Here is a 17849-nt window from a genome sequence, read left to right on the forward strand (position 1 = left end):
TTAGGCGCTCGCCTGCTAACCTAAAGGTCAGCAGTTTGAGCCCACCAGCCGCTCCTTGGGAGAAAGACATGGCAGTCTGCTTCCGTAAAGATTACAGCCTTGTAAACCCGATGGAGCAGTTGTACTCTGTCCTACAGGATCAGTAAGAGTCGGAATTGACTCGAAGGCAACAGGTTTTTAATGCCTTCAGGGTCGATCCATGTTGTTGCATGTATCAATACTTCACTCCTTTTAGGGCTGAATAATATTCCATTGTGGGGACAGACCATATCTGGTTATCCGTGTATCCGTTGAAGGACATGTGGGTTGTTTCCACTTTTTAGCTATTGGGAATAATACTGCCATGACATGTGTTTCCATTTCTCTTGGGCATAGACCCAGGCGTGGAATGGCTGGGTCATTGGGTGACTCTATTTCGCACCCCAGCTTTAAGCCCTGGGTCCTAGGATGCACCCAGGCCGGGGGGTGCACTGTTGATGCAATGGTGGGACCCGGGCAGTGCCGGGAGCCCTCCCACTCTTACCCATAACAGCACGAGTTGTATCTATTTCTGTCTGCAGTTGTCTGAGGACTGCTTTCTGTAAGGCTCCTGGGGCCGAGGGTCCTTTGTTTTGGGCCCAGCTTGGTGGAATATGCTAGGGTCAACAAACCGGATGGGTTGGGTTTGGGAGTGGGGGGCACTGAGTGGCCATTTGGGTCTGCAGGCTGGTCCTGGCTGCTGACCTCGAGTTTCCTTTGCCTGCACGGGGCCAGGAACGGCTCAGAAAGGGGAAATGTAAGGTTTGGAGGTCGGTTGTTTCTCCAGGAGACGGGGAAGGCCGGCTGATCCTTAGCAGTGAGAGAGGAAGTGGGTGGGTGGGCTAAGGTGGTAGGGGAGAGGACGGACGGGGGTGGGGCTAGCAGCGGGAGTGGGGGAGTTACTTCTTCATCTGGGAAAGTCCCTCCCAACCAGGCCAGCCTCAGCCCAGAGCTGAAGCTCTGTTACCCTCCTGGGGAGGGAAGGTGGGGTGCAGGAGGGGGACCTGTGCAGTGTCTCAGTCTCACTGAGGTGTTTCTGGACTGTTCTGTGCATCTCACAAGGGAAAGTTAAAACTATCAAACAAATCCTGCTGTTGTCACTGTAAACCACCACACGAGTGTGTACTGTGCGGTCCCACTGCCCCTGCCCGAAGCTGTCCCCCTCCTCGCCCATGGGGACAGTTTGGAATTTGGCCCCACAGGTCTTCCCACTGTGGGCACTCTCTGGGGGCAGTCTGAGCTGCCAGCAGAGCTGAGCGGTCAGGCAAGGCCCAACCACCGGGCTGCCCTCCTCTTTCTTCCCCTTCCTTCTCCCCCTTCACCGACCTTCTCCCCTATCTTTCTCCTCCCCCTCCTTTTCCCCCTCCCTCCTCCCCTCCCCCTCCTCCTTCCTCTCCTCCTCCTCCTTCTTCCCCTCCCCCTTCCACTACCCTCCTTCCCCTCCTCCTCTTCCTCCTTCATCTCTTCCCTCTCCCGCATCCTCCTCCCCCTTCTCCCCCTCCCTCCTTCTCTTCCTCCTTCAAGTTCCTCCCCTTTCTCCTCCTCCCCCTCCTTCACCCTCCTCTTCCTCCTTCATCCTCCTCCCCCTCCTCCCTCCTCTCCCAGCCTGTCAGCTGGAGAGGGCCTCTCTCCTGCCCTGGAGGCCTCCCTTGTTCCCCTCTGGGAAGGGATAAATTACCATATGAATGACCTCCTTCCCAGAGCCTTGGTGCTGGAGGGGCCTGGGAGGGGACAGGCTCCGGGGCTCTCCAGGCTCCTTGCTGGCTTCCAGAACGGCCTCGGAGCTATTGGGAAGACCTGGGCATTTTCCCCAAGAGCAGAGCCGGCCACAGTAGGTCCAACCCCAGACCTGGGGCCCCTCGGGTGCTAGGGTGGGCCGGTGGGGGAGGGGAGGCCTGCAGGATCCCAGGAAGTGCTGGAGACTCCGGTGCCTTCCCTCCCAATTACTAGTCCCTTTCATGGAACGTCAGTGAGAACACTCGGACTTAGAGTAGTTCTTGTGATTTTCGTCCGCTTTCTAAAGTCACAACCAGTGCCTACAGGAGACGTAGGACAAGAAGGACGCAGAAGAATAGGCGCAGCCGAGACACAGCTTGTAAACCGTAAAGTGCTATGCGAAGGTCGGCCCTGGAGTCCGAGCTCCGCTGATCGCCCGGCTCGGCTTTCCTGTGTCCAGTTCCAGCCAAGCCCTGCAGGGTCACCACTGGGTCTTGTTCCTTTTGGGCTTCTGCACAGCCCCTGGTTGTGTCTCAGTTAACCTGTTCCACTCTGAACTTGGGGCTAGTGATGGGTCCCACATTATGTTTTTCATGCTGGATCGCAACTTAACAGATGTGGGGACAAGTTCCTCAAACTTGTGGACGAGTCATAACTGCCTTGCATTGGACTCCAGAAACAAGCCCAGTTCATGGCCTTGCTCTCGGTTGCTGTTTTTGCCTCCATTCGTGTGCCCAGCCTCGTCCCTGTAGGAAACAGCTAACACACATACGAGCTTAGCTCTTGGCCTTTTTTCCAGGGAGCACCTGGTGGTCGGCCCTATGTTTGCTTCATATAAAGGGGGCCCCACTCCTGTCCCTTCGGCACAGGCCAGGCCAGCCCAGCACAGGGAGAGCCTTGTTCAGTGCTCAGAGTCAGGAGGGGGCCAGACGAGGCCCCCTGCCTGGCTCAGCCTCCAGTTTCCCTAGTCTGCCTCCTGGGAGAGACCCCCAGAGCCCTGAGCCCAGTACAGTGTCCTCCGCCTCCCCTCCCCCTCCACTGACCATTTCCTGAGCAAAGTTTCCTGAATGGGCTTAGCTGTCCCGGGAAGACGGTCCATCCTTCCGGCCTCAGCTCTTTGGCTGCAGAAGGATGATGGAAACCGGAAATTGTTACCAGCTCATTCACAGCCGCCGCACATGGAGCTGCGGGAAAGCGCGTGGGAAAGGACGCGGCCAGTACAGTGGGCGGGTCACGGGAGACTAGGCAAGGGCAGTTCCATCTGGGAGACTGGGAGGGCAGTGGCCAGCCCCTGACTCTGCTCTGGGAAAGAGGAGGGGTGGGAGGAAAGGGCGGGGACCTGACCCTCTGTCCATCTGACCATCCATCCATCCATCCGTCTGTTTGTCCATCCATCCATCCACCTACCTACCCATTCACCCGTCTGCATCCATCCATTCATTCAACAGCATTTTGCTGGGTGTTTGCACGCGTCAAGGTCTTGTGCACAGGGAGCAAGATAGACTGGAGCTTGCTGTCCAAATGGGGGAGGCAGGAATGACACAGAGGAAGACAGAAATCTGTGCTCACGCATCATGAGAAGGCTGTGCAGGAAAAGAACAGAGGGACCCGAGGCAAATTAGCAGTGCTGGGAAGCCAGGGGAGTCACCAGAGCAGAGAAGGGAGAGAACATTCTGGGCAGTGTGGGACCTCTCTGCAGGGCTTGTGTGGGAGCTGAAAGGGAGCCAGGGGAAGGTTGTGCATCAAATCCGTACAGTGAGGGTGCTTGTGTTTTATTAGCAAATCCTTGGAGCATCTACTGTGTCGGGCACGATTCCATGTACTTGACAATTATCTAATCCTTGTAGCACGCCTGTTCTTGTTAGTTGCCATCGAGTCGATTCCAACTCATGGCGACCCTATGTGTGCAGAGTAGAAATGTGTTCCATAGGGTTTTCATGGCTATGACCTTTCAGAAACAGATCGCCGGGACGTTCTTCCCAGGCGCCATTGGGTAGGTTTGTACTGCCAACTTTTTGGCTAGTAGTCAAGCATCTAATCGTTTGCACCACCCAGGGACTCTTTACAGAGCACCTAGGAGGTAACTATTCTTGTCATTCCATCATCAAGGCACCAAGGGGCTAAGTGACATGCTCAGGGTCACGTAGCGAGTCAGTGGTACGGCAGGATTCCATCCCAGGCCATGGGCCTCAGGAGTCATGTGTGATTTCAGTCGTAGGTTTTGAGCATGGGAACAAGCTGATTAATTTTATATCTTAAACAGACTTTCCTGGGGCTTAGAAGAGGAGAATGGGTTGAGGAGGGGAGCGAGATGGTGGTGGCTTGGACTGGAGGGCACCAGCGGAGATGGAGGGGAAGAGGACTACCTGGAGATGTATTGGAGTTAGAACTGACAGGGCTTTGGGATGGTGCAGCTCTTAGGAGCTCAGCTGTTAACCAAAAGGTCAGCAGTTTGAATCCACCAGCCACCCCTTGGAAACCCTGTGGGGCAGTTCCGCCGTGTCCTGTGGGGTCACTATGACTCAGAATCGACTCAGGTGGCAATAGGTTTTGGGATGATTGGATTTGGATAATTGCAAAGGGAGGAATCAAGATGGCCCTGGTCCTGGTGTCAAAGTGGTTAAAGGACTCAGCTAAGCTTCTAACCAAAAAGGTCAGTGGCTGGAACCCACCAGCGGCTCTGTGGAAGAAATGACCTGGCGATCTGCTCCCATAAAGATTACAGCCTAGGGAAACCCTGTGAGCAGCTCTACTCTGTCCTGTATGGTTACTGTGAGTTGGAATCGGCACACAACTGGATGGTTGGAGACACCGTGTACTCAGTGGGAAGCTGAGGTGGGTAGGAGATCCAGAGTTCAGTTTCAGCCAGTTTTGAGGCATCCGGGGTACTGGGAGATCACCAGGGCAGGGTTGTGAATACCCAGCACCCAGCAAAGGGCCTGGCGCAGGTGGGTCTGGGCACGTGTTTGTCGAGTCATTATCGAATTCTAGGGAGCTGTCAGGTGGGCAAGGGCTGTGCGGTGGCAGGCAGAGCCAGGTGATGGTGGGCATGGCTGTCCCAGCTCAGTCCAGAGTGACAAGATTCAGAATGGTCCAGGCCTGCTGACCCCTCCCCCACCATCCCTTTTAGAACCTCCTTATGTGGTTGACAGTTGTGTAAGATGTCTCTCCCTCCGTAAGGGATCATTTGGTCAGTCTTCCACGCCTGGCCCAGGACCACGACCTCCCTGTCTGGCCCCTCCAAGCCCCTGCCTGCCTTCAGGCCCCTGCCCCTCTGCTTTCTGAAGCTACCTGGGGCATTAGGAAGCCAGAAGCTGTATCCCCAGGACCTGAGCTAATCCACACAGGAGAAGGAATTATTTGCTATCTTTGGGGGAAGGCTCTTTTTCTCCAGCCCTGGCAAGGGATGCCCTGCTGCGGCCAGCGACTCTTGTCTACTTTTTGTTATTTCAGATGATTTCATAAGTTGGGGGAGGAGGAGCCCCCAAGCCTTTACCCACAGCTCTGGTGTGTATCTGCTGACAGCTAGGCTGATAGGAGAGGGGCTGGTGGGGGGGCGGCTGCCTAGGGGGATATCCCTGATAAGAGGAAATTCCTCCCACTGACAAATGGCCCTTTCCACCCATCCGTGGGGGCAGGACTTTTCTTGTTCTTTTTAACTTTGCAAGCATTTGCCTAGATCCAGTGAATTTCTGCGGCCAGCCAGTCACTTTGGATTTGTGGGGAGGACGCTGGGGGCTGGATTTGCTTTGGGTTGGGGCTGCTTGTTCTGGAAAGTTCCCTCTGGTGGTGGGGGGCGTCACCGGGGCACGTTGCCTTTGTGGGAGACTGGCTCCAGGTAGCCGGGTGAGGCGAGTAAGTGGTGGAAAAAGAAATAAAGAATAAACCGCCTGACACAGGAAGTCCGAGGCCTTGTCTGTGGCTGAGGCGTTGATTCTGCGAGCAGCTATTTAGGAAGTGAAGAAGCACGTCCTGCAGGTTGGGGCTTGCTCTGGCCAAAGACTGATGTCTCAATAGGCCTCCCAGACCGTCGGCTGATGGAGGAGGCGGGCTGCAAATGAAAAAACTGCAAACTGACTCTTCCAGAGAGGGGGTGGGATGGTGGGGAGAGTTGGACTTGGTCCAATTTGACTTCACAGACTGGGGCCAACTGAAACCCGCTGGCAGCATCAAGGAGCCTCTTGAGATTCCGTCCTAAACAATGGAGAACAGGCTTACTCTAAAAGGGGTTGGCAGGGGAGACACTGGAGGGGTCTTGGCTGGTGGTAAAGTGGGGACTCCCCCCACCACCTTGGGACACCCAGGCCTCTGAATGAGGGCGTGTAGGTGGGGACTGGCCACTGGCCCACACCGCTATCACCCCTCCTAAGCCCTACAAAGGCCAAGGGGTCGTGGGAGGATTTCCGCCTTCCACCCTGTCACTCCCCCTGCCAAAAAGGAGAAACCGCTCCTACATAAACTGTAAAGCTGCAGTTTTGTTTAAGTTCCGTCTTGGAAACAGGCAAGAGCTCCAACTGGGAGCAAAATGCCTCACTTCACGACTGCAAATCCTTCTTTGTGCTTGGTTTCTGAGCAGAGTGTCAGGCTGCAGGGTGAAGTTGCCAGGGCACAGTCCCCGGTTCTACAATGCCTGCCTGCTCCTCTCTGGTCAGTGACGAAGCGCTTCCTGCCCCCAGACAAAGCGTGAAGTGTAAATTCAAATCACTTATCATATTCAACGGCAATTTGCAAAATTTAGTCATTTATATTCAGCATTTTGGTCTTTAGAAGAGAGCAGGAAGCCCCCCCTGTGACACTTATGGAGAGTGTGAAGAGGCTTGGGGAGGTTAACGGAGACACAGAAAAAGTGGATTTGAGAAAATGGGAACAGATCCTGTTTTGAACCACCTCCAGAAAGTGGTATTCCCCGTCTTCTCCACCTGCCCGCCCCTAGGCATCCAGGTGGTGAACAGCTCCGTTCTCACTTTAATGCTCACTGCTCACACAGACCCCTTGCGGGTGCAGAGATGGCAACCAGCTGACCCCACGCGCTGGAGCTTCCACTGGAGGTGAGAAAAGCACCCTCAACCCTCTCCTCCAATTGGGTTAATCTCGAGTCTTCTCATTTCTCGCCTCTAGTAATTTTTCACTTTCCCTCATCTTTGTCTAGCATGGAACCCAGAGCTTCTTTATGTGTGTTGGTGAAAGTTCCATGGGTGTAAAAGGTAACTCAGGTGAGACCAGTAACTAGTCGCCATCAAGTCGATTCCGACTCACTGCGACCCCATGTGTGTCAGAGCAGAACTGCACTCCATAGGGTTTTCAATGGTTGATTTTTCCAAAGTAGACCGCCAGGCCTGTCTTCTGAGGTGCATCTGGTTGGATTCGAACCTCCAACCTTTCAATTACCAGCCAAGTGCACCACCCAGAACCCAAAATCAAACCCGTTGCTGTCTAGTCGGTTCCCACTCGAAACAGTAGAACTGTTCCATATGGTTTTCTTGGCTAGTAATCTTTATGGAAACAGATTGCCAGGCCTTTCTTCTGTGGTGTGACACCACTAGATGGATTTGAACTGCCAACCTTTAGGTTAGTAAAAAAAAAATAGTAGCAGAGGGTAAACTGTTTGTGCCACCCAGGGACTCCAAATTCAGAGACAGCCTGATTAAATTGCAAATTCCCATTAGACCAGGAGCTCTGGTGGCTTAGTGGTTAAGAGTTCAACTGCTAACCAGAAAAGGTCAGCAGTTCAAATTCACCAGCCGCTCCTTGGAAACCCTGTGGGGCAGTTCTTTTCTGTCCTATAGGGTCACTATCAGTTGGAATTGACTCAGCGGCACACACCACCACCAAGTAGGTGCTCAGTAAATATTTGTTGAGTGAGTTGATGCTGTAGAATGTACGTCTCCTTGTCTGTCGGGACACCTGGATCTTCTTCTACCATTACTGTTTATAGCCATTTCTTTTCTCCAGGGTCTCCCCACTCTGCATGCATGTCTGGTTTCCAGCTTCATTGCCTCCCATTCTTTCTGTAACTCGCGGTTCCCGAGTTCCAACGGCATCTCCCTCTACCTGGTCACTCACACCAAAATTAAGGAGACCTCTCTGAGGTCTTCCCGGGATTTTGTCAGCTCAGTCTGGGGTGGCATTTGGAGGTGGAATGTTAGAATGGGGACCTGTGTTTCCATACCACCCGTGCATGGATCCCTTTCCCAGCACTGCCAGGGGCACTGGAGATGCTTTGCCTCCTTGTTCTGGACATGGAACCTCAGGTGCACTGGGGCTGGCCCACACCAGTGCCCTGCAAGAGCTGCTGTTGTTTTTGGGTGACATCAAATCGATTCCGACTCATACCGACCCCATGTGACAGACTGGAACTGCCCCATAGCGTTTTCTAGGCTGTAATATTTACAGGAGGGAGCCCTGGTGGTTGAAGCACACTGCCGCCAACGAAAAGGTTGGTTCGAACCCACCAGCTGCTCCTTGGGAGAAAGGTGTTGACAGTCTGTTTCCATAAAGATTACAGTCTTGGACACATGAGACTATGTGGGCAGCTCCTGTCCGGAGATGAGATGAGAAGGCAGAAGGGGACAGAAGCTGGTTGAATGGACACGGGAATACAGGGTGGAGAGGAAGAGTGTGCTGTCATATTGTAGGGAGAGCAGCTAGGGTCATATAACAATGTGTGTATAAGTTTTTGTATGAGAAACTGAATTGAACTGTAAACTTTCACTTAAAGCACAATTAAAAAAAAAAAAGATTACAGTCCTGGAAACCCTATGGGGCAGTTCTACTCTGTCCTATATGGTTGCTAAGGGTTGGAGTTGACAAAAATGAGGAAGACGCTAACAAGATGGATTGACATAGTAAGGCTCCGGCAGCAGTGATTGTGAGAATGGCACAGGACCAGGTGGTGTTTCATTCTGTCGTTCACAGGGTAGCTATGAGTTGGAACCGAATCGTCAGCACCAAACAACTATCTTTACGGGAATGGGTTACCAGGTCTTTCTCCCACAGAGCTGCTGGGTGGGTTCGAACTGCCAACCTTTCAGTTAGCAGCCAAGTTCTCTACTGTTGTGCCCTGAAAGGGCCCCTGGAATAGGGGACCCCCATGCTGAGCCAGGCAGCTGCTGTTGAACAGCAGCCCAACCAGGCTGGATATTCAGGCCTCTTCTGAAAGAGGTTCAGGAGATGAAAGACCTAATGGTTCTAGATGGACCTGGGCTTCCTAATCCTGGGAGGAGCCTTCCCAGCTGGCTGCACGGGATCTCCTGCTGGCAGCCCAGCTCTGCCTTCAAGTCCCCAGAGTTCTCATTGGCATGCACGATGGAGGGACGAGCTCCTTGTCAGGGTCCAGTACCCTCTGGTTATGCGCAGGTAACCTTCACTCTCTGCAACCTTTCCCCGGTGCTTCAGGACCTGGCCTGTGGAGTCACCCTGTTGTTAGATGCTGTTGAGTTGATTTCAGTTCACAATGGCCCTATGTACAACAGAATGAAACGTTGTCCGGTCCTGCACCATCCTCACAATCGCCGTTATGTTTGAGCCCATTGTTGCAGCCACTGTGTCAATCCATCTTGTTGAGAGTCTTCCTCTTTTTCGCTGACCTTCTGCTTTACCAAGTATGATGTCCTTCCCAGGGCCTTTTCCCTCCTGATAACATGTCCAAAGTATGTGAGACGAAGTCTTGACATCTTCACTTCTAAGGAGCGTTCTGGCTGTACTTCTTCTAAGACAGATTTATTCCTTCTTCTGGTAGTCCATGGTATATTCAATATTCTTCACCAGCACCACAATTCAAAGGCATCAGTTCTTTGGTCTTCCTTATTCATCATCCAGCTTTCACATGCATATGAGGCCACTGAAAAAACCATGGCTTGGGTCTGGCGCACCTTAGTCCTCAAAGTGACATCTTTGCTTTTCAACGCTTTAAAGAGGTCTTTTGCAGCAAATTTGCCCAATGCAATACACCTGGGTTCAAATGTCAGCTCTGTGACCCTAAAAAAAAAAAAAAAAGTAAGAGACAAATCCACTGTGTGCCTCAGTTTCTCAACTGTGAAATGGGGACAAGTGTCTGCTTCCTAGGGAGTTGTGACGTTCCATGAGTTTGTTCACGTGCAGTGTTTAGAATAGCGCCTGCCATCTCGTGAGCCCCAGGAGAGGCTGGCCATTGCGATTAGACTCATCCGTTCATTTGTGCGTTCCTTCATTCAGCAGGTCCTGGGCTTGCCCTGTGCCAGGTGCTGCTCCAAACATGGCAGCCCAGGGTGTGCATCCATAGTGGGCCAGGGGTCTGTCTTCATGGGGGAGACTCGTTAACGAAACCACGTGTGTCATTGTTTAGGGACTGTGGGGGACTGCAGTGAAGCCAAGCACATGCTCTGCACGGCGTGGTGAGGGCAGCTGCTGTGGTTATGAGGTGGGACCCCAGGGCAAGCTGGGACCCGAAGGAAGGGGCAGCTCGGTCACTCTTTCTGCACTGCCTGTGCTGGATACACACCTACCTTTAAGAAGCCCCCTCTGCAGGGGACAGTGACCATCAGGTGATTACGGGACCTCATGTCCGTACCAGCAGTGGTGCTTCAGTGGCAGAATTCTTGCCTTCCGTGTGGGAGACCCGAGTTCAATTCCAGCCCAGTGCATCTCATGTACAGCTGCGACCCATCTGTCAGCGGAAGCTTGCGTGTTGCTGTGGTGCTGAACAGGTTTCAGCGGAGCTTCCAGACTGCGTAGTGTCTCGTTCCGTTGCTCATGGGGTCACCATGAGTCAGGATGACTGGATGTCCCTGCCACCAACTCAAGGTGCCCTGCTCTGGTGGAGCCCACAGGTGGCTTTGAGGAGCTGCAGGGATGTTGTCCCCACAGGGTGCAGCCTCAACCCCTCGCCTTCAGGCAGCCTTGCTGGGGTCCCAGGTCTAGGCACTGCTCATAGGCAGCTCCAGCAAGCTCCATGGACTCCAGAAGCAGTGGCCACAGGCCCCTCCATGATGCCTGGTGGGCTTTGTGCTCGGTGAGCCAGGAGTCTGACTGCTGGACCCACGCTGGGCTCTGGCGGAAGGGAGTGGACAGGGAGAAGGGCTCACTGAGGAGATGTGCTGGCTGGAGACTAGTTTCCTCCAGGAGAGAGGCCCGGAAGGCTGGCAGGGATGGAAGGGTGCCCCAACATCTACCTGCCCCAAAGGGGGCCACCTGGACCTCCTCGCTGACTCCCCGGGTCCCCTGGACACCAGCATCCTGTGAACAGCTTAACATTGCTCTATGCTTGGCCACTGTGCGAGTGATGGACGGGGCAGTGGGTAGGTAGACGTTGGCATTGGTGCCCTGGGTTTTAAAAGCTGGGCCTGGGGAGGCCTGGGTGAGGTCAGGTAGATGGCTTTGGTTTTATCCTGAGAGCTTGGTCCTGGAGGGTGCTCGGCCCGGCTGTGACACAGCGCCACGTGGCTACTCCTGAGCTGGGAACGGAGTGGGGCCATGGCTCTGGGTCAGTGCCCACAGAGCCACCTCTGCCTTTTGCCAACAAGGCCAATTTCCAGTGAGATCGGGACTTACCCTGGCATTTCAGGGAACAGGGTGGGGCAGAGGAGGGAGTTGTTCCTGAGTCAGGACTTATAAGCCGCTGTGGTGAGCCCTCCCCATGGTGGCAGGGCCAGGTCGGCTCTAGGGCTATAATGGGGTGTGAGTCCCTGAAATGCATCACCCCAGGGGCTGACCCCTCCTGTGTCTCCGGCCACATGGGTGCCCACAGTCCCCGTCCCAGTGAGCCAAGAAAGGCCATTAGGTTCCATCGTCCTCAGCAGACCCGGGCTGGCTGAGATATGAGTTACGTGGTGCGAAAGTCCCCAGATGGCAGCTTGGTGACAGCTTCTACCGTGGACACATAGGGGATGAGGCAGGCAGTGGGGGCCGAACAGAGCCTCGCCCTTTCCTCCTCCTTCAGACTCACTGGCAACTCCCAAGGCAGGCTCCTCCAAGGAGGGCGGGCAGGGGCCAGCAATGTCACAGTCCTATGGGGGCCAGGGCTCACCCACCAGGTGTGGTAGGAGTTGGAACCCCCTGCCCAGCCGGCAGCAGTTGGGCCCAGACTGAAGAAGGGCTTGGGTTTGAACCTGGGGCCTGCAGGGCAGAACTTGTTGTGTGCCCTCCTACAAACTCCTGGTGGTGCCTGGGGACTCTCAGTGGAAAGCAGGGGTTGCCCAGAAAGCATCTCAGGGTCAGGGTTTACCGATGGGCCTGATTTCCCCATGCGGGGGTCCTGAAGGCAGACCCCAGGGCTTGTCTCCCAGCTGTGCCTTTTGCTGGTGGAGCAGAGGTAGGGGCCCTGTACTGCTTTCTCTGCAGAATGAAAGTTTCTGGAAGGGTGCCTTTCTTGCTGTTTGGGGGCCACCGGGCCTAAGTCCACCTGGAGACCTGGCCCTGGGTTTGTGTGGCTGATTCTCAGGCCCGGCCCAGGGCACCCAGGAAGCTTGGTTTGATTGGTATCTGCAGTGAGCGTTGCTGCCTGTGAAGAGGACAGCTGGGGCTGCGGCCTGGTCCCCCACAGGCTGGGGGTCCCCTACCAGGAGCTGTGGCCAGGAGCCACCCCCTCCGTACCTCCCCCCCGAGAGGAGAGGGGGAGTTCAGGGGCAGTGCCTGTCCCGGGTACTGCTCAGAAGGGGTGAGGGTCACAGTGGGCAGATGGGGCTTGGGGGCCCCGGCCCATCCTGGGGAAAATGGCTCCAGGCCCACCAACAGATGGAAGTGATTTTGGGTCACGTGGGTGAGGTGGAACTGCTGTCCCACCAGACCAGGCCCCACATTGGTCTCCAGGAAGCAGCTCCGAGCCACATGTTCTGAGGCCAGCTGCAACACTGAGTCTTTGTTTATTTAAAGAAGCTGGAGCCTGGGGAGAGGGTCTCTGAAGAGGGAGCTAGCTGCAGCCAGGGCCTGGAAGCCTTCAGGCCAAGCAGGGAAGGGGGCTCAATGGCTTCCCCTACCCCTCCTGATCCCCTTGCCCTGCCCTGGCCTGAGAAAAGGGGGCAGGGAGCCTGGTGCTAATGAAAGAAAGCCATGGCCTCAAATAGCTGCCTGGTTTTGCTAGGAGTGAATTTTGCTGGGCCCTTGGCAATCCCTGGCGTTTTTCCATGCATTGTGTTGTTTCATCTTTCCCCCAATCTTGTGAAGCAGGAATTACTATCCCCTGTCAAGATGTCGGTGCAAATGGTTGGTGACAGACTACAAACCTAAAGGTTGGCAGCTCGAGCCCACCTCGAAACACTGTGGAAGAAAGTCCTGGCAATCTGCTTCTGTAAAGATCATAGCCAAGAAAAGCCTTTTGAGCAGTTGTGCTTCATAACACATGGGATCGCTATGAGTCAAAGTCGACTCAATGGCAATGGGTTTGTGTTTTGTTTTTGTTGAGGCCAAAAAAAGGGAGTAGTATAGTAACATACTGAGAAATCAAGCTACTGGTGAGGATAAAGCCCTCACCTGCCCTCCCCCCACCAGGCTCCGGGACTGCGCACGGTGAGCCCAGCACCCTTCTACCTCCAGCCCCCCTGAAAACCATTTGCTGTAGAGTTGACTCAGATTCATATTGACCCCACGTGTGTCAGAGTAGAACTGGGCTCCACAGGGTTTTCAATGGCTGTGGCCTTTCGGAGGCAGACCGCCAGGCCTTTCTTGCGAGGTGCCTCTGGGTGGACTCAAGCCTCCAACCGTTTGGTTAGCAGCCAGGTGCGTTAACCATTTGCACTACCCAGGGACTCCAGCCCGGCCTTAGGCCTGGGGGTGGGGAGGGCTAAGAAGATGAGAGAGTGATGGTGATGGCCCGTTTCGGGGGGGAGGCATCTCAGCTCCCCAAAGACGCCAGTGAGATAGGAGGCCCAAGTCAGCTGGGGGCGTGGGGCGTGCCTGGGTAGGTAAGTCGGCCCGTACTTCCTGTGTCGGGTTATTTCCCCAGGAAGTGGAAAAGCCCCATATCTGAGGCCCCCAAAGTGGCCCTTCTGGCCTGAAGCCTGTCATCCAGCTGCTTCCCACGTGGCCAGGGGCAGCGTGTTTGGGAAGGCCACCCACAGCACCGAGATCAGTGGGGATACGCCCCCCCTTCTCCCCAATACCCACATCCGGGAGCACCGGGCACCCTGCTGACGCCCCCAGCTCTGCTAGGGCTGTGTTTGCAGACGCCCAGGCGGTGCCCTGCTGGAGGAAGACACCTCCTGCCTCCTGCGCCCCCCTGGCCAGAGGTCCAAGGACCCCGCCACCCAGGAGTTGGCAGGAGGGGGCGTCAGCACACCTGGGTAGTCCCTTCCTTTGAGCTTGGAGTGCACCAGGGAGATAGAACGGTAAGGCTGGTCCTCCCTGGGGGTAGAAGGGGGCAGAAAGTCCTTCTTAGTGGGTGGGGCTAGGATAAGGTGAGACCCTGGAAATCAGTCGGGTTGAGCCAGCCTCAGGGTGGTGAGCTGCCCCCCCTCTGAGTGCAGGTATTGGGATGTCCACCTCTATGAGTGTGTGTGTGTGTCCTGGGCATTGGAGTGTGGGGTCAGCTGTGCCCGCCAGTCAGACCCTGGTGGGGAGCAGACCCCCTCCTGACTGTGAGTTTAGCAGCCCTCACTGGCAGGGGCACCTTCTGGGCATCCTCCCATAGGCCTGTGTCTCAGGGTTGTGGATTTTTAAGCACAGTGGGACGGGGGCCGTAGAAAGGAAGACTCTGGCTTCCGACCTGCACACCACAGAAGCTTGAGCTATTTCCAGACATTCAGTACCACCTGCCTGTCCCCAGATCCAAAAACACATGCAAAAACCTCCCCCCACCCTGACTTGGGGTGGCGGCACATGTGTGCTGGACAATCAAAGAGAAGTGGTTACCCAGGCCTGGTGGGTGTGCCACAGCATCCCTCAGTCTCTGTCCAGGTCCCGGGTCCGTGGGTTGTGGCTGAGGCACCAGGAAGCAGGACTCATCCCAGCCCAGCACTCTCCAGTCCCTGTTCCCCGGGCAGCTGGGGTGGGAGAAGGGGTGGGGGCTGTGTGTCCACTCCTGCTTCTGGAGAGTTCCACCCGAGTGCACCTGTGCCCCCTGAGGGCTGTTGGTTGGTTGGGTGGGACTTAACAAGACAAGTCGCGTAGATGCCGTAGGAACGAGCCAATCCCTGTTCTGTCTGTCCACCCTTCCTTTGAGACACAAATACAAGACTGATCCTGCCCTTTGTCCTGGCACAGGGGATACCTGGCCACTTGCTCATTTGGCTTCCAGTGGCTTCAAGGCCTTTGGGCTGCAGCAAGAGTTGCTGCTGATTGAGTCGAGGTGGACGAGGGAGAGAGGGCGGGGGCACCTGGTGACGTGGGGCAGGCGGAGGCCAGGACCAAGAGTCCTGACTGTCCTTGGTCTGAGGGGGCCCCCAGGGTGCAGGGCCAGCTCAGTGCCAAAGGAGAGGAGACTGCAGGGTGGGCCTGCCTTGGAGCTGAGGGAGGGGCACAGGTTGGCATGGCTGGTAGAGAGAGAGGGAGATTAGAATGCGTGCAAGACAATGTAATTCATGTTGAATTGTGCACATGAAAATGATCAGAATGGTGAATGCTTTGTTATTTATATTCTACCACGGTTTAAACAATCACACACACACAAGTGCATGAGCGCTTGTGAGTCTGGGGGTGGGCTAAGGGGGTTTGCAGGCCAGAGGACGGTGGCTTTTGATGGGGCACCATGCCAAGGGGCTTCAGCTCAGTGGGCATCCCGCAGGGCCCCTTCACTGAGTTGGTTAAGTTTTAGTCGTCTAGTGCTACCATAACAGAAATAACACAAGTGGATGGCTTTAGCAAAGAAATTTATTTTCTCACGGTCTAGTAGGTTACAAGTCCAAATTCAGGGTGTCAGCTCCAGGGCAAGACTTTCTCTCTCTGTTGGCTCTGGAGGAAGGTCCTTGTCCTCCATCTTCCGCTGGTCGAGGAGCTTCCAGGCACAGGGACTCCGTGTCCAAAGGACACGCTCTGCTCCTGCCGCTGCTTTCTTGGTGGTATGAGGTCCCCAACTCTCTGGTTGCTTCCCTTTCCTTTTATCTCCTGAGGGATAAAAGGTGGTGCAGGCCACACCCCAGGGAAACTCCCTTTACTTTGGATCAGGGAGGTGACCTGAGTAAGGGTGGTGTTACAATCCCACCCTAATCCTCTTGACATAAAATTAAAATTACAAAATGGGGGACATAATTCAATCCATGACAGTTAACCTCTCTGAACCTCAGTTTCCCCATCTGAGAAATGGGGATGATGGTCAGACACGCCGACAATATCCTGGCTTGGCAGGCGCTCTGCGTGTGCACACCATCCATTTAACGCCCGCTCTGCCCCCACAGCCTCCGAGGCGGCTCCCGGCAGCACTGGTGACATGGCCGACACCCCCAGGGACGTGGGGCTCAAGCAGGCCCCTGCACCAAGGAACGAGAAGGCGCCCGTGGACTTCGGCTATGTGGGCATTGACTCGATCCTGGAGCAGATGCGGAGGAAGGCCATGAAGCAGGGCTTCGAGTTCAACATCATGGTGGTCGGTGAGTCCCCATCCCCCAGGGAAGCCAGCACCCCTTGGGCAAGGCCTCGTAGCTGCATGGCCATGCTCTTGGGCTCAGTCTTCCCTTCTGTAAAATGGGTGATAGCCTGGCCTGCAGATGCATTACCTGTGACATTGTGTGTGCACATATGTGTGCCTGGGAGGGGGTCCACAGCTTCCATCAGCTCCTCAGAGGGCCTCTGTTCCTATATCAAGAAGCCCTGAGAACATTCCGGGAAGCACAGTGCAGGCCCAGAGCGGCACTTAGTAAAAGTGGTGTGTGGGTCGGAAGCAGTGATGTCCACCATCCTCTTCGGTTTCTGTGAAAGCAGCCCCCTCACTCTCACTTGAGCCCTCGTGGGGCTGACCCTACCCTGCAGGGCTGACTGGAGGCTCCCCAGCAGCTGGGCCGCCCACCCGTGAATAAGAGCCTGTGGTTTCGCCCCCCAGAGACCCCTGGCCCCGAGAGGTGGCCTGTAGTGCAGCAGTGCCAGGGTGCCTGTGGCTGGTCACCAGGGAGGCCAGTGGCCAGCCCGACCCCTGCAGGGTACAGGGCTGGGCTGGGGGAGCAATGGAGTGCTCTCGTTTGCAAAGCCCTTTGGGGCCCATTTGGTCCTTGCTGTGACCCTGTGAGGAGGCACCCCATTTTGTGCAGGAAGATGAGGCCCAGAGGGGGAGTGGCCTCAGAGAGGTCACTCAAGTCAAAGGGGACTCCTCGTTCTCCTGGTTCAGATTCCCAGAACAATGCTCCGTCCATGCCACTGGGGCGGCCAGAGGCCTGGGAACACCCCACCTGCAGGATCCAATCTGAGTGAAGGCAGGCTGGGGGGCTCCCCTTCCAGGGTGTGGAGGGACTTGCGTTCAGGGCCGTCCCCTTCCTGCCTCTGTGACACGACACCTGTTTGCTCCGACCCGCTGGAGGCCATGTACTTCCTTCCTGTGCCACTCCAGTGACATCCTGGCCCCAACCCATCTGGGGACTTCCATTTGTCCTCTGCTCTGAGCCTCAGCTCTGGCTGCTGGGGGTCTTGGGTCCCCTCCTGGCTTCTTGTGGCCTCATTGGTCCCAAACCTGGGCGTCTGCTCCCAGCCCAGACTGTGCCCCAGGGTCCTTCTGGAGGACGGCTTGCTTTCAGGAAGAGTAGGGGTGTGGGTCTTCTCTGAGGTTTGCATTGTAAGGGGAGATGTTACCCTTTTCTGCCTTCTCCGGAGCAGGGCTTTTTCCCAAGCAAGTGGCTGGAGGATGGGGTGGGAGGGAGCAGACCGTGGCCAGGGGTAAGTCACCCTTGTGAGCTGTGGGGAGGGGCTGCCCTGTTTCCACCCAGCTCAGGCTCAGGTGGGCTCAGCAGGAGTGTCCCACAAGGCTCTGCAACTTTGGCCAAGAGGGAGAGGCAGGGCCCCTCCATTGCCTCGTGGTGACTTGCCTTGTCCACTGGGATGGGTGTGGGTCCCTGGGAGACAGGAGAGCTGGTCACATCCCCTGGGGCCCTGGAGGCCTCTCCACCTGTCTAGGGCTCTCTTTTCCCTCCACATCTGTCTTAGTTAGCTAGTGCTGTTGTAACAGAAATACTACAAGTGGGTGGTTTTAATTTATTTTTTCACAGTTCAGGAGCCAGAAGTCT

At 55.5% G+C, this 17849-nt stretch overlaps 1 protein-coding gene across 8 annotated transcripts in view; it reads left to right on the top strand.

Moving 5' to 3' along the window:
• SEPTIN9 (septin 9) overlaps positions 1-17849 on the top strand; it is a 201174-nt gene that overhangs the window by 166920 nt on the left and 16405 nt on the right. For 5 of the 8 annotated variants that reach the window (XM_049861414.1, XM_049861417.1, XM_049861416.1 and 2 more), the window contains one exon: positions 16038-16229. In XM_049861414.1, coding sequence (XP_049717371.1) covers positions 16038-16229 — 192 coding nt within the window. Of the gene's footprint in view, positions 1-1619; positions 1850-2041; positions 2139-13648; positions 14034-16037; positions 16230-17849 lie in introns of those variants that run through there. The other 3 variants (XM_049861418.1, XM_049861422.1, XM_049861421.1) reach the window with 3 other exon arrangements.

This window comes from Elephas maximus, chromosome 19 (genome assembly GCF_024166365.1).
Source record: "Elephas maximus indicus isolate mEleMax1 chromosome 19, mEleMax1 primary haplotype, whole genome shotgun sequence".
Classification (NCBI taxonomy): Eukaryota; Metazoa; Chordata; class Mammalia; order Proboscidea; family Elephantidae; genus Elephas; species Elephas maximus.